We start from the raw sequence: 16999 nt of genomic DNA, 5'->3' as shown, positions 1-16999 counted from the left end.
CTAACACTACAAGCTGTGCATGTTTTTAACTATAAACTTAATCTAAACAATGTTCATGTTAAAATAAATACATAACAACAAATTCGTTACAGTGATACTGTTAGCTCTACAGATAATCCATTAAATACACTCTTTCATTTTATTGTTTTAGCGATATTTCTATCCCATTTCTGTTTAATTCAGTGGATTGTATTGTATGTAAGAAATATTAATAGGAAGAATGATGACACAGTCTTTGTTTATTTTAGTAACAGGAACAACACCGTTTGTACCTCATTACTTATTATTCCATTGTGTGTATTGGATCGGTTTTTATACTTTTAATGCATATAACACCAAGTAACAAAATATGTAAATATTTATCCAGTATACAAGACCAGGAATCGTGATAAATAACTTTCATCCAAATCCAAACCTCTCAGGCTAATACCCTAGTTTTATAGCACACTGATTATAGCGAACTAATAATAGACACTCTCCTTTTGGCGTGTTGCGTTGGTTATATTTATATCTGGGTGGAGGCATTCTAGAAATTTCAGTCTTACGTAACAGTACTAGTCAAAGCATTTACGTGTTTACATATATTGTTAAATTCTGACTCTCAAGAATATTCTACAACGTTGGATTATAGGAGGGAGTTTCGCAATACCTATCTAACAGTATAAGCCATGTATGTTTCTAAATATAAACTTAATCTAAACAACGTTCATATTAGAATAAATGCATAGCAACAAATTCATTACACAAGGAGGTGTTGTAAGGGGAAAAATGAATTGAGAGGAAGTGTACCAATACAGCATGTACTTAAAATATTTTGTCACAATGCAGAATGTATTTTGCAGACAACATTTATTCTGCTTTTGTCTATAACAGCACTGATTGCATAATATTTATTCTAGTCACTTACAAAGCAAGGCTTATCCCAGGAAATAAACCTTGAACTGTTTCATCATCACTTAGCTCAGCATCACATTAAATCCATTTTTGAACAAAAAACAAGGAGAGCTAGTTTCTTCTCCACCATATTGAACTTCCTGCTCAGATTCTTTCAATTCATCTACTGGCAAAGAACATCCAGAACATGTTCTAGATAAGTAAATTGAGCATACCTTAAATGTTACTAGATCAAAAAAATGCTAATTTTTTTCATATTATTTTTTAATTGAGCCTTTGCATGATACTTGCATATGTGCTCATGGCCAAAATGTTTAGTATGTTACTTGTGTAAAATAGTTAAGACTTCCCATTGAATTACCATTACTTAGTAGCCAACACAAAGTAGGCTTAACACAAGTTCAGATTTTTTATTCTTTGCCTGTATGTAACTGTAAGGATGATTTCTCCATTGTTTCTCTATATAGATGAAAACATGATTCTTTGAGGATATTCATCTCATAACCCAATAAAATAAAATAAGAGAATGTTTGAAAATAACTGTTAAGGTTGAACGAAAATGGAATATACATTAGCTTATCCAGTGTTCCTAAAGAAAACTTTATAAACAAGGGAACAGCACCTATAGTTTAAAATCAGAAATGCTATTTTTCACTTTTACCCAGTAGAAGGGCAAAACGTAATGAAAATATCCTCCAGTGTTCAACATTAAGCTTCAATCTCATAATACTAAAATCCATGGTTCTGTTCCCTGTGGTGGACACAATGCAAATAACTTTGTACCTAGCAATCAAAACCGACAAAGTAATTTAGTTGTATCTAGGTGCTAGTAATATATTAATTGTACTAGAGAAGGAGTGAGGTTATCCAAGTACTTGTAATAAATTATCTGTTCTAGAGGAGTGAAGTTATCTATATGCTATTAATACATTACACTAGAAAAGATTATCTAATTGCTTGTAATATGTTACACTATAGTTTAAAAAAATAACGTATTATAAAGAGACAATAATATATTATAAAAGAGTAACACCTTTTTTTTTTGCCTAGCTTTAGAAGGTTTTACCATTATTTCAACATAATCTGAAAAACAAACAAACTTGTAAGTGTTTTGTTCTGTATCAGGCTAGCTTTATTATGGTTGTTAACCAGCATTGTGAAGTACAGACTGTGAGAGGGAAAACATTTTAACTCTTGAAAATCACAATAGTTATTAAGGAAATATTGACCCAAGAGCTTGAGTTTATTAACTCTCATATTTTTACAAGTTTCTTCTAAGAATAGAATGAATTAGGACATATTTTATGGAACTAATAGGTAGTATGAATACTTACATGTGTATTATGGATTGTTTTATATTTTATAAATATCTAATTATATTTTTGTCATGGTGTCTTTCGAACTTATTCTACGTTTTGGGCAGATTTTGTGTGTTCATATGTATTTCTTCTGATTCATGTAGGTTAGACAACCACACAGAGTCCAACGAGAAGCATTTAAAGAATCTACTAATAACATGGTAACAGATGGCATTGAACCGGAGTTTCAGAAGGACACTTGCTGTGTTCTAAGCCAACAATCAGAATTCCATTCTCGTCCTCCAACTCGTAGTGGAGCCCGTAACCTTCAGGATTCAACTTTTAGTATTTCAGGTACAATCATCATCAATGTGCAGTATCAACTTTTACTACACAAGTCAACTCATTCTTACTACTCTTTTTGCTACAGTTATCCTTTTTAACAAGTTTTACCTTCCAAATCAAATAGTTGTAATGTACAAAAAGTAATAATGAAAAAATGTTCTTGTTCTCAATTTAAAATATTGGCTTTCATAAGTAAAGCTAGGACACATATTTGAATAGCTAGAAACTGTATAAGCCTGTCTTACTGTTCTGAACTGATTTGTTTATATCTATGCAATGAAATAGTACCTAACATTGATCATTCTCTAAGCATTTATGATTGTAAAGATATTTATTTATTTCAAGTCTGTATGTGGATAATTACAAGGCTCATTGTTGAGATGGTAGACCAGGATGAGTGATTACAATTTAAATAACTTTAAAAACAGAACCTTATGAAATTGAAATTAACAAACATGGGAAACATTGGTGTCATTCATAGAAACAAACAATGGTGAAAGTAAAACAAATATCAGAAATAATTATGAATTATCAGTATACTTTTGACTTTCAGATGGTAAATTCTACATAGGGTATAACTTTCAGGTATTTCTAATAAATATTCATGTAAACACTGTACACTTCCCTTAGATATATGTATTGTATTGATTACTGGGAAGAGAGTACATTTGAGTTTGATTCCAATACAGTAATTACCACCGCTCACAAGATTAGCTATTCTTGTTCAGTGCTGCCCTCTATACATTAACTTTTTATAATTCATGTCACAAGCCTTGCACCCCCTCCCCACTCGCTATTGGAAATATTATGTTCCAACATGTCTCTTGTACAAATCATCATGCATCATCTCTTAACCAATAATAGCATGAGATGCTCAAGTGACGTATATGACTCCCTCTACACTACTCTACCAAACTTCCACTTCTCATTTGACAGCATTTGAGTTCAGACGTTTTTTTTTTGTGCTAGTGCTACTGTGTGATGACGGAACATTTTTTTCGTGCCAAAAGTGGTTTCTTTCTGAACTTATAGTTTCTTTTCTACTGTAACACAGTTCAATTTTTCACAATCTATTTTGGCAAAACTTGATAACTTTTGAGTTCTGTTTTGCATTATGAATTCTGAAATTCATGTTACCACTTCAAGAGTCACACTAACATCTAATGTTGTTTCTCAGACTTCAGATGCAGGTGACTTGACAGTAGATCTTTCTGCTCTTATATGTTGGGAGATTGAATGATACATGGGTCAACTTTTGTCCCCTGACATCGCCCAGGCTTCTCCTGAATAGATGGAAATTCTACAGAATGACGAGGATTTTGATTGTCATTTCATGTTTCTAGAGTTTGCTGTTTCTTCCAACTTGATACCTGAGGAATCATCTAGGCCTAATTCAGTCTTCACAGTTTCTGTGTCTCTGGTTTGTGATGTTTTATCTCTTTTTCCCTATATCTTAATCTCTTGACCTTCTTTATTTCATGAAACCTCAACCATCTTGGTTTTTCTTCCCTCTCCAAATATTCGGGTACATGCTGATCACTTTGTCTCTCAATTAAGTGAAGGGATCAGCACGCCCTTTTCTTACCATTGTGCTGACTATTCATTTTTGGTTCAGCAGTTGCTGGGTTTGTAATTAACTCTTTGGGGGGCAGCTCCCGATTATAATGTTAGTCCTCCCCATGTCAAATATTCTCTCCCTCGTCTGACCCTAACCACCCTTCTACAGTATCTTTCCTCCATACATCTCCTCTCTGAGGTACTCCACAGAAATCCTGAGGGCTTTTCTGCAGATGCCCTTCACATTCTTTCCTCTACATTAGCCCACATTTCTTCCTCAGCTATAGCGTTAAACATATGGTTTCATTGCTGTTGGGACCTTATTGGTAAGGATGCTATATTGGCCCAGGACATGTCTTTGGTACCATCCAAGAAACTATCAAATCTTGGGTTACCTTGGCCTGTCAGCAATCCACCCTCACGTCCTTTGTCGCCCATTTGTCTCTGTCAGAACCTCATTCCCATCTCCTGTTTTTTTCTTCTCCAAACCCTCACCCATTCCTACTTGTCAGGGTACTTCTTTTGGTCAATTTCCTTGATGATGAAAAGTCTATATCCAATAGTACCCGTGACTACCCTGTGGGTTTGGAACTGGTAGGAGCTCGAGTGTTGGATTTTTTCCTCACTGGCGTCTCTTCGTCGAGGATCAATGAGTTATTTGGGTTCTGTCAGAAGGATTTTCTCTCCAGTTTGTTTTCCCTCCTTCTCTTTGCCCCATTTCCTTTCCTCTTCCACTGGAAGCCATGATCTAATTTTAATAAACTACAATTTGGAATTTCTTAGATGTCTTAACCAAACCTCAAACATCACAGAGATTGGTGTTCCACTGACAGAGGAATGGTATACAATATCCCAAGACTCTGTCCATGTTGAATTTAAACCTACTTATGATTTATTGACAATTTACCACTAAGTGCAATGAAACTGATATATTAACCATCATCAGTAAAAAAATGGTGCTCCAAAATGTTACTCCTAATTACATTTATTTTGTATGGTTTATTTGGTTGAGGAACAGTTTCAATGTAAAAATTTATCCTTAAATTTTAATGGAGTGGATTATGATGTCAGTTGTCCATATATTTTTCAAAATTCTTTTAGTTTGGCCTCTTTTCTGCATGCATAGACACCTTACCCTTTATTGGAATTTTACCATATTATTATTATGAAAAAACAGGTAATGAAACCTATAGTAATGCTTTAGTGGATTATAGTTCTTCATGTGAATACCATGGTAGTTTTATATAAGTCATAATATATCATGGTACATTCATGAAATTAGAAAAACACCTAGGTTCAAGAAATTAATTTAACCCTATCAAGATGGCTAAGGGTCAGAGGGCAAGTCATCACATTTGTAGACTTACATTCAACACTTTATTTAATCATTATTTTTTAGGTTTGTCACTAAGTTTGGAATCAAATTGTAGATTATAATTCAAATTTCAGTATTATACATTAGTTAGTTTCTTAATTTGAAAGTAAATATTAAAAAGAAAAGCTAAATATTGATTTTTGTGTGTCACGTGGTACATGAACTTCTGGGTTTGGTCAGATTACATTTTATGATGCCCACAATACAACGTCTGTAATTTCATATAAATTAAAAACTCTAATTTCCAATATTGGCAAGTTAGAATATAAAATAAGAACATCCTACCTTTTCTGTTTGCTGAGATATCATGATATTTAGCAAATCCACCATATCGGCTCCACCCATCACTTTATCATTTGAGAAGACTTGTTTATGTATGGCTATATCAATAACTGTATAACCAATAGAAAGCTATACATTTCTTTTACATAATTCTGTCACTCTTCCTAAGTTATTTATGAGAAAAGTTCTTGTATCATTGGAAAGTTTGAAATATTATGATCAAGGCTATTTTGTGAATAGAAATTTTATTTTTTAGACCCAAATACAATTTAGTTATGAAGCCTGATAAATTACAGTGGATTTATGGAGTATTGGTATAGCAATATGTAATTTTTTGTGTTCAAAATGCTTATATTAAGTCTACAAAATTTATTTTTCCATCTCCATATGTGAATTTTGACATGGCTTAGCAAGTACGACTCACGAGTGCAAACTAGGACTTTGTAGCATCGTAAATAGTAGAGATCATTTTGTTCCAAATATTTTTTAGTTATTGTTCTATGTTTGAAGAAAACTAACTGATATTTAAGTATTTATTTGAAAATATTAATAATATATATATATATATATATGTAATCTATGGTAACCAATATATTACTGTATTTTGCAAAGTAAGAACTTGTGTTATTTTTCAACTCGTTTGCATTGAGGTACAATAAAAAAATTATGAAATACTAAAGACTTGGCAATTCAGGAAAAGTTTATGTAATTTGAGAAAGTCAATGAAATAGATTTATCACTGATGAACTGATCTTAACATATCAAAAGGAACATTTTTGCAGAAAAGTGTATAGATCAAGGAAAATTTCTATAAAATTTGTTTCAATACAAAACCAGTATTAAAAATAAGAAAAAAATGGAGAAGTTTTAGAACACGTTAGTCTACATTCAAATATAAGTAATCACATATGTGGAAAACAATGTACATACAAACTCTATGAAATAATGAAAGGTCGTACAAACTCGAAGAACACATGAAAAGAACATGTTTAATATGTGTACAAAAAAGTAAAACTTGTACAAAAATATTTCAGTAAAAAAAAACTATTAAAAAATTTTAAAATTTCAGAAAATATTATTGTACATTCAAACAAAAAGTACTCATTTATGTGGAGAACAATGTATGTAAAACTGTATGAAATAATGAAAAGTTGTACAAACTCAAATTATAGATGAAAAGGAACATTATTACTATACATACAAAAGTGTATAGATCAATGAAAACTTGTACAAAAATATTTCGTTAATAAAAACCAAAAATAAAGTAAGAAACAGAAGAAAAGGAAATTGCAGAAACTTTTAATCTCTTTAAAGAACAGCAGTAGTATGATATTCTTCAAAGTGTTTGACATAAAGAAACTCATTACAGAGTTTATATTTCATTTGTAGCTTTGTTTTTTGTAAGACAGTCTGTATATTTTCCTCTTACCTTTCTCAACAAGTATGGGGTAATGTCTTCCAACAGTTAATCTTAGAGTTGAACAGTTCGTGAAAGTGGTATACCAGACCTGGTCTGCTTTGAAGTAGAGGCTGAACAAGCCAAGTGACCAAGTCCACTCTGAAGGCCTTATGGGGGCAATGTTGGCTTGTTGGTCTGCATTTTGTAAAGCATGTTAGCATTTACAATTGTCAAGTCCAAAAGTCGAAAAAACAGTTTCTTGTACCACTCTATCGTCTTTCATCCTGTGTTGGTCGCTCAGGTCCACCCCACTCATAAACTCGTTGTTGTCCACCATTAACTGAGGTTTTGTAACCATAGTATCCCTCCTTCTCCTTGTCACAGTTGTCATAGTACTAGAGTGAAAAGTGAAAAGGGCATAAATGTCTAATTTGTCAGTCCATTTTACAGCTGTCAAAGTTCTACATTTAAAAAATGTGCTTCTCCCTTGCATAAGTTTGTAGCTGCCAGTTCCTTTGGGAAATACAATCTGTCTTTGTATTTTGTCCCACAAGCATAGGTTCCAACAACCAATAATTTGTGATTTAAATGAGGGGAAGTGTAAAAATTGTCCATGAAAACCCTATGTCCTAGTCTGTTGTATTTGTCCATCACAACATTGTCTGCAAGACCCCTAACTGGAGTTTGTCCTTCTTTACCTGTGTAGATTTTAAATTTAAGACAGCATCTACTCGCAGCTTCTGCGACATGATACCTCACTTGACAGGTTTCGTGGACATGTACTGAAGGAAACCAATTCTACATTTTGTACCTAACATATTCTCATCTATAGATAGTTCTCTGTTAAGAGAAGAGTGAGAAACAAAGGATTTCAGAAGAATGTCTACAATAGGTCTTACTTTGAAAAGATTATCATAGTTAGAAGCAGTTTTAGGTAGAATATTAGAATTGTTATTGTATCTTCGAATAGCAAAAAGCCTGTCCCTAGATAAGATTGGTAAGCCGAGGAGTATGAAAGAGAGGATAAAAAGACTAGTAATCAGAAAGAGAAGGAAGAGGATTGAGACCTATAGCTATAATGAAACCAAAGTAAGTTAAAATGTCTTCAACATTAACATAAGTCCATTTCACAGTTTCATTGACACTAGCTTACCTATTTGTCTCAGTGTTGATGAATTGTTATATTTCTATCATAACAATAAGTTTAAAAAAATCAATGGAATCTCTAGCAGAGATCTTTTGGGAAACAGGTTCACCTCTGATAAATGTAGTTTCTCTGTTTAGTTTTTCAGGCATTTCCATCCATCTCCATGTATCATTACAGGGGAGAGGCTTCTCCTACTTGGAAGGAACAGTTGCAGTATAGGCTGTAATTCTGCCCCTCCCTGTCCCGATTCTTTTTGGTAGTGGTGGTTCTTCAGGACCATCTTCCCTAAGTTCACCAGCTACATCCTGATCTGTCCATAGGACAGAATCAAGAAGAGCTGGTTCAGTATTTTTCAGTCATTGACTTTTGTGAAGAACTTTTGTCAGAGGCATTGCAAGAGAAGAATCAAGTTGTTCAACTTCAGATGCCTTTGTAAGGCCTCCTTCATCAGAAGAAAATGAAGTATTTAGGAGGAACTCAATTTCTTCATATCTTAGGGCCTTTTTCTTCATCAGTTTTTTTGCTTTATCTTTAAGTTCAGATTCCTTTTGTAGAAGGAAAAAAATATAAAACTTTATTACACATTTTCTATTGGATATCATTACATGTATTCTGTGATTTGTACTTTTTCCTTACCTGTATATACATTCTTTTATGCATATAACAGGTTTCACCAGCTGTACATGTTATGCTAAAGTACAGAAACCACACTGAATTTTGGTCAACAACTATATACTAAAACTATTGATTGGAGATTCTATATATGTTGTAAATGATAATTAGTTACTTGCAGGTAATAATTCCTAAACACCTGGTTGAACTATCAGTTTGCTAGTGAATAATTTGTTTTTAAATCAATCAATCAAAAAGGCTAAGCCAAGAATACAAGCCATATTTATATTACTGAAAACTACATAGGATATACTTGTGTCAGAGTATTTCTAGTCAGACACGGTTTAAAGGTCAATAAGAAAATTAATAAATATAAATAGATGTATACTGTTACGAGAATTCAGCTATTTAGAATCAGTATTTGTGGTTTCCTCTTACAATTTGCAGTCATTCTAGAACAAAAGAAAGGGTAATTTAGATTTATTTCCTAATTTTTATGATGGTTACATGGTCGGTCAAATTGGCTAACACCATATAGTGTTAAGATTGATAAAATAACAGATAAAACAAAGTTTTATTCAAAGAATGTTTGGTTACTTAGGAAGATATAGGAATGATGTAAATGAAACTTGACAACTTTCAGACAAAGAAAAGTATTTTTAATTTTAAAATCAAAATTACTTTGCATGTTGGATAGTCAACATTCTGAAAGAAAACATTTCACGAGAATATCTTTAATTAAAAGATCTTAATACTTAATTTAAATATCTGATATTTTGTGTATGAAAGCTTTGTAACGTTTACCAATAACCTGTGAAAAATTGTGAAGATACACATACAGTATCAAATATTAGAGTGTAATTACTTTCATGGATACATTTGTGGTTACAAGCTGGGTGGATTCCACCAAGCCTTTATTCATAGGGTTAGCATAAAAATATGATACTCTATAGCCCAAGTGCTTTCAAAAGGTTTGCCTGTGAAGAAGAAAGGTTCACCCTTCGTAAGTGCTCAGGATATAGAGTATCATACTTTTATATATCATGGTACTATAATACCTTGATAGATCATAATGTATTTATGTTCAATATGCCTCATCCATGGTGTTTTTTATAAGGTATTGCTAGGATGAGAATGGGCTACTAATTATTTCAGACACTGGCAAGTTAACAGTTGAAGATTACTGTTAAAAAAATCATGGTCTCCAACAGATATATTAACATTTAAAAATGTTAGGGACAAAGCTTTGTCACTCTTTCTCGTACCTAATAAAAATGAGGGAATTATCATTAGCTGCGGCACTAGAAATTCTTTTAGGCAGGATTAGAGTAAATTAATCTGTGAGACCTTCTTTATTAACTATATGTTTTGTACACCAGCAATACCAAGCATGGGGGAGTGTGCATACCTGATTCGATATTATTACTCATCAGGATCTGTATCAACCTACCCTCAAATTGAAATTATTTTAGGTAGGATTACAGTAAATTAATCTATGAGACCTTGAGCATGGTCAAATACATAATTCAAAAGGGGTTGATCTCCTGAGTCCAAAATTGTAATTAGATCTCAAATTGGTGAAGAGATGACAGAGCTGTAAGCTAAAAGTGTGTACTGGAAAACTCGGAGCCATTCTATGAGCCACTATGCCATGGCTAAAAACTTTTCACAAGCTGAGAGAAAGTTTGCATTCACAGAGCGTATGATTTTGTTTGAAAAACATGCAACCAAAGCAAAGGGGCTTCCGAAGCTTTCGTTTACGACAGGAGTTTCCTCTTCAAATACATAAACATTCTGAAGTGATCCTTTTGTGTGCAAATACAGCAGAAATAAACTAATATTTAAAACTGCACAAATGCATACCTTCTTTGTTTGTAGTACTTAAATAAACATGCAACAGTATGCAGCATGTACATGCTTAAGTGTAAATGCACTTAAGTAAAGAAATATGTGGTAAGTGATAGATATGCATTTTTTAGCATGTAAGCTAGTAATTTATAGAGCACATGTGCACTGTGAACTAAAAGGCTATGATGTTATACTTATGAAATTTTTATGTACTTGTATTTGAGTTTTTTGTAAGAATGGTACATGTGAGATTTATTGGAGTGATATTTGTTTTGTTGATCTTAGTACTTGATCAGTATTTTCCTTAGAAGCTTGTATTTATATATATATTTCCTTTAAGATATTATTTCCCCAAAAGAAGGGCAAAGGTCACCTGTTTTAACTATTCGTACAACTATACAGTAGTTTGTTGTCTGTCAGTCAGTAGACAGTAAAATGATGTTACGTAAGGGACTCTTAACATCTCAATTTGTACCATTGTGACAGCACTAAAACATGCGCATGGCATGAAACATGAGAAGAATTATGCACTCTGTAGGCTACAACACAGTATAACATATGAACTTCAAAAACAAGAAATAGAAATATTTGTTACTCTTAATTTTGGTTTTTATTTACTCCTGAAACAGAACACTTTTGGGGACCCTGCAGAAGTACATCTTGTATACGTGTGTATATATATGCATGTTTACATTATCAGATCCAAACTGTTTGTCTAAAACAGTGTCACACTGGTTTTAGTAGGTAAATAGTGGTATGTAAAAGAAGATTATTGTGGTGTTAAGACAATAGGAGTGTTTTTTATTAATAGGTTTATGTTAGTAATTTAATTCCTTGAAAATGTATACAAGAAAGGTTGATGGTCTATTTCAGGAGCTCAGATAGATGATGAAGACAGTCCTCGCTCTGGCATCAGAGTCCATAATCCTCCAGGGGGACGTTCCACTGGGTTGTGGTAAATTCAATGTTTTATCACATTTTAAGTTACATATCTAATCCACAGTTACTTTTCTCAAACCATTTTTGTGCTTGATTGTTATTGTTTTTTTCATGCAAAGCACAGCTTGCATTATAGATGTCTTCATTAAATAACTTCAGGAAACAAATCTTGTTGCCATACGAGGAGATGAGCAATGTTAAACTTTACTCAATAGTCAGTAATTTTAACTGCAGCTGTCTTATATGTGTACAATTCAGTATGAAGTTATAGAATTGCTGGGTTATATATCTAATTAATCAAGCCATGAAGTAAATGTTGTGAAAGGTATTAAATGTTGACTTATCTTTCACATCCAATGTTGTCAAAGTGTTGTGTTGGTTCTTTTACATGCATTCCAACTGACTTCATAGGTTTACACCATGGAATAAACTAGTGCGACACTAATACCATATAGAATTATACAAAACTAATTTTTACTCTGCAATAAGTTTTGATATTTGATGACTCGTTTTGATGTAAGGGGTTGTATGCAGGTAGTGTGTTTCAGCCCATATATATATATATACTTTTTTCCAACTTCTTGGTGATGTGAATTTTAAAAAAATATCTAACTCTTTCTGTAATTTCCTAATTTGTTCAATATATGTAAAAAAAAAAGCTTGCAATTTACAACTCTTATGAAAGCTGCTTTTGTGTAAGATTAGTTTAATACTGCTTTGAAGTGTTATTAACTTGGCATGTAATTCCAGTTTTGACTTCTGAAAATTTAAATGTTCTTAGTCTTTTGTTTTGTTTAAAATATATTAATGAACTTTTAGATATTAGTTTTTAATATAAAACTTAGTTCAGTTTTTAACGTAGTCTTTAGTTTTCTTTTTGCAGCAGTTTAAACTTGATGTTGCAATATTCAACTTTCAATTAAAATACAAAAGTTTGGAGAAAAATAGGATTTTAGTATTTGTGTATGTAACCATGACTATATATTATTCTGTGTATATTCCACATATCTTATTGAAACTAAATTTGTGTAGATTTGGGCAATTTTGATTTGTAAGGTGGTTTCCAAATAGTAAGCTGATTTTGAAATGTTGTATTGTTTCTTAACTTCTTATTTGTGTCTTGTAAAGTTGTATTAAACTTTTTCAAATTTCATAAAATAAACCTTTTTTAATTTTATACAGTACATAATATTGTATCAGAATTTATCTTCTTTAAGGCATAATCATAATAGTTAATGACGGAGCAGTTGAAATTCCAGAGACTTAAATCTGTCTAATATGTTCAACTTTAATGGAAGTACTTTTGGTTTTACTTGAAGTGACTTAGATGGTTGAGTGTTTTTAAAAACTATTAATTAAAGGACCACAAAACATAGGTGAAAAATAAAGAAATCATTTTTTGTTGTTCACATTATTTAAACATTCAAAAACAAAATTGGATGGAAGAAATAGAGATTTAGTGAGCCAATAACAGGTGAATGAACAGAAGTTAACACTTTTAAATACATTTTAAAGCAGTAAATATTAAAGAACAAAAATATTAGAATTTGTTTTTTCAGTATAACTACAACAACAACTGAAACTCCTATATACTTGAGTTTTTAGTAATACAAGTAATAATTGTAATATATAAATTAATCTTTTCCTTATTTTCTACTTGTAAGTTTTATGTGTTCCTGAATGTTAAATTTGTTACACTGTATTGTAAACATTGAAGTTGTGAGAAATTCTGGGCAAACATGCCATAATTGTAGTGGATATGAACTGAAAGATGAGTGCGTAAAAATGCTGAATCGGAGCATTTGGAGCCAATGTACAATTGTTTTTAAGAGGAGAATGTATTTGATCATTCATATATCCTAACCTGTATACATGCCACAAAACAAAAGTGATGTGTGATTCTAATGGCCTTATGGAAAAATATAAAGTACATTAGAAAAACGTGTTATAAAAAAGCATGTGTTTCTTTATAGCAAAGCCACATCAGGCTGTCTGCTGTGTTTACCGAGAGGAATCAAACCCCTAAATTTAAAGTTGTAAATCTGAAATCTGAAGACTTACTGCTATCCCAATGGGGGGAAATTTACAATTGAAGATAAAAACATACATTAATAATCTATAACTTTTTACATCTTTAGTTTTTTTTGTTATTGTTGTTGTTCTGTCTGTCCATTTTCACTTTTTGTCTGCTGAGGCTTCTTTCCTATCGATGATCGAATCCCCATCCCGCCAAACATGCTCGCCCTTTCAGCCGTGGGGGTATTATAATGTGATGGTCAATCCCACTATTCGTTGGTAAAAGAGTTGGCAGTGGGTGGTGATGACTAGCTGCTTTCCCTCTAGTCTTACATTGCTAACTTAGGGACAGATAGCGCAGATATCCCTTGTGTAGCTTTGCACGAAATTCAAAAACAAACAAATAAACCTATCGAGGATGTCTTAGGTATAGTGATTTTTACATCTGCCGAAGTTGCTGTTTCTTTGGATTGAAGTCCATGGCTATTCTTAAATTTAGTGAAGGTCCTTGTCCTTCCTCGGTGGTTTTGTTGGCATAATTCATTGCCTTGTGCTTAAATTGAACGAAGTTTGGCGCTAAATCATAGTTGCCCCTACCAATTACTGTACGTTCTATGTTCTTGAACTGGGATGTGATGTGTTTGATGATAATTTGCACCATTTCGTGAGCCGGCTTTAACTTCCAATCAGTCAATTGTTTTATAATGTGATTAACACTCTCACAATTGTTGGTCCACAACATGTTTTTGTGGTCCCTATAGGTGTTGAACAACCCTCCTCTGCTTAATGGAATAACACGTGAATTGAGATATTTGCTGAACCCTGGGAGAAATTTGTCAATGCCCTTCTGCATAATTTGAGCTCTTTCCTCGAATGTCACGAAATCGTCAACACTAACTGGTCCACATGAACCAAAAATTTTGTTGTTGAACTCATCGCATTTTGGTGTTTTTAGTCCAATTTTGCTTTCCAAATAGCCACTGAAATTGTTTTGCAAATGCCTGGTGCACAACATATAAATGGCATTCGAAAAGTTGAATTTGATTATTTGGCATATTACTGCTTCATCATCACTGCCAATGCACAAGTTTTTAGTGTCAGTGTCCAGGAGACTGGCAGCCAACATAGAGAAGAATGGGATGTACAAGTAAAACGTTGAGGCACCATGTATTTAAACGCGGAGGGTGGAAGGCCAGTATCTTTATGCATAGTGCGTTCGACAGCGCTTGGATCGTAAACACGGACGAGAAACCACACGTACTGACACAGACCAGGTAAGTTTCTTCAAGCGTAGGGCAAACATTTTCGATGGCTTGTGCCGAATCTAGGATTTGATAATGTCCATAGTTAGTTAAAAGTTCTAATATAAGGGTAATTGGAGTCACACACATCACTTTTGCTGTGCTGTGTGTGTAGAAGCTAGTACATATGATAGTGTATGGTATATTGGTTCCAAATGCTTTGATTCTGTGATCTTTGAATGCTGAAAGACTGTCCCTTAGCTCAAAGAGAGTAGGGTATTACTATTGCACTAAACAGAATGTTTTATTTGTAATGTATTTTCCTTAAATTTTGAGTTAAATTTCATAAGGAAGGAAGTAACTTGTTATGTTAAAATTTTGTTAACACATGGTCTGTGGAACTGGTTCTGAAATATAAAATGTCATTTATTTGTCAAAACAGATAAATAAAATTAATTTTCTTTAAATTAAAATGGCTACATTTTTTTTTATATTCTGAAAATTCATTTTTGAAAGTGAGCAATATACAAGTCACAGACATGTGTGATAAATACAAGATCATTAAACGTTAATAAACATGTAGAAAACTGGCATTAAGTTTAAGTTAAGATGAGTCAATTACTAACCCAAACTTAAAGTTGTTTTTATCCATGCTGACCTTACTTGAACCTTGACTGAATGCACCATACCTTTCAAAGACCACAACTTTATATAAACCAGATATCATACAAAAAGTCTTAGCTTCAAGGATGCATAGGATCAAACGTTATCCAGGATCCAAACTAAGAGTCCATTTTCTCATAATGAAAATTATAAATAAACTAGAACTTTTAACTTTCATCAGCTAAAGATTCTTTTTATCTCAACAGAGGAAATGAGACCATTATGAACAGTGACTACAGGCTATCTATTTAGTTGTGGTAAATTTTTTTATATCTACTAAGCTTCGTAAATAAACATATCTTGTTGTACAAATATTAAAATAATAATTACTTTATCGTAACAGCAGCAGTATATAAACGCTTCGTATTCGTAGTGTATGGTGCATGAGTATACACTTAACATGTGTAGTGGTGACAGATCCGGAACTTTCAGTTGGGGGGGGGGGGATGAACTCCCGTGACTATAGCAGCACTTTATATACTTGTATGTTCGCCATTAGTTATAGGAAAATCATTGCTTGTCGAAAAATAGGTGGATGTATCCTTGGTGTGTATTGTTTTTTAGTTTTTATTTTAACAATTCACGTTATTTAAGTACGTCAATAAGCTTTCGTTATAAATTATCCACACGTTCTAAGGCGTACTTAATTTTATTCGCCCTGATAAGTACACGTACTAAGAGAAGAAAAAAAAATACCTGTGCTAGGTCATTATTACAATTAAACCAGAAAAACTTAAGACTGAAATACATTAATGTACGTGCATTATACTAAACTGTAGTTCTTGTGTTTAACAATTGAACCGCGTTAGACCAAGAAGTAAATGTGGAACACTAGACATTATATAGTTATTAAATTCGGTCAGACCGCAGAAATTCAATGTAGTGGGTGAAAACAGTGGAGTGAAAAAATACTAAAAGTGGGGTAATATTGGACCAATAAAATTATTGTCGTTATTTTTTGTTATGAATTTTAGTAATATACAGGGATGTGGTACTTCAGGTTTTTAATATGAGATCTCTACATTGATGGGAACGTCACACATTTGACAAATTTTAGCAGGGTTCCGGCACTATAAGATTAAGCACTGGTAATACAAGATAAATTAGTTTTAGAGAGCTTTAGTTGATCTGTATTAAGTAGCTTTTATTCACACATTGTTTATTTTAGCTTAGCAGATTTCTCCATTGTGTATATTGGAATGATTGTATTTATCCCCTAGTAGGACAGAGGCAAGTTTACGGACTTACAACTCCTAAATCCAGGGTTCGATTCCCTGTGGTACTTTCAAATTCCAAACTCCTACCTTTTTGTGCCCGGCATGGCCTGGTGGTTAGGGCGCTCGACTCGCAATCTGTGAGTCGCGGGTTCGAATCCCTTTCACA

The 16999-nt window shown here is 32.8% G+C and overlaps 1 protein-coding gene across 1 annotated transcript in view; it reads left to right on the top strand.

Moving 5' to 3' along the window:
• Positions 1-14788, top strand: part of LOC106466139 (dihydropyrimidinase-like) — a 52595-nt gene extending 37807 nt beyond the window's left edge. The window contains exons 10-11 of the mRNA XM_022394103.1: positions 2357-2546; positions 11631-14788. Of these exons, the coding sequence (XP_022249811.1) occupies positions 2357-2546; positions 11631-11716 (276 nt within the window). The 3' untranslated portion in view covers positions 11717-14788. The remainder of the gene's footprint in view (positions 1-2356; positions 2547-11630) is intronic.
• The last annotated feature ends 2211 nt before the right edge of the window (positions 14789-16999 follow it).

This window comes from Limulus polyphemus, unplaced genomic scaffold (genome assembly GCF_000517525.1).
Source record: "Limulus polyphemus unplaced genomic scaffold, Limulus_polyphemus-2.1.2 Scaffold2166, whole genome shotgun sequence".
NCBI classification, from domain to species: domain Eukaryota; kingdom Metazoa; phylum Arthropoda; class Merostomata; order Xiphosura; family Limulidae; genus Limulus; species Limulus polyphemus.
The sequence above is the reverse complement of the archived record's forward strand: the minus strand, read 5'-3'. Positions and strand labels throughout refer to the sequence as shown.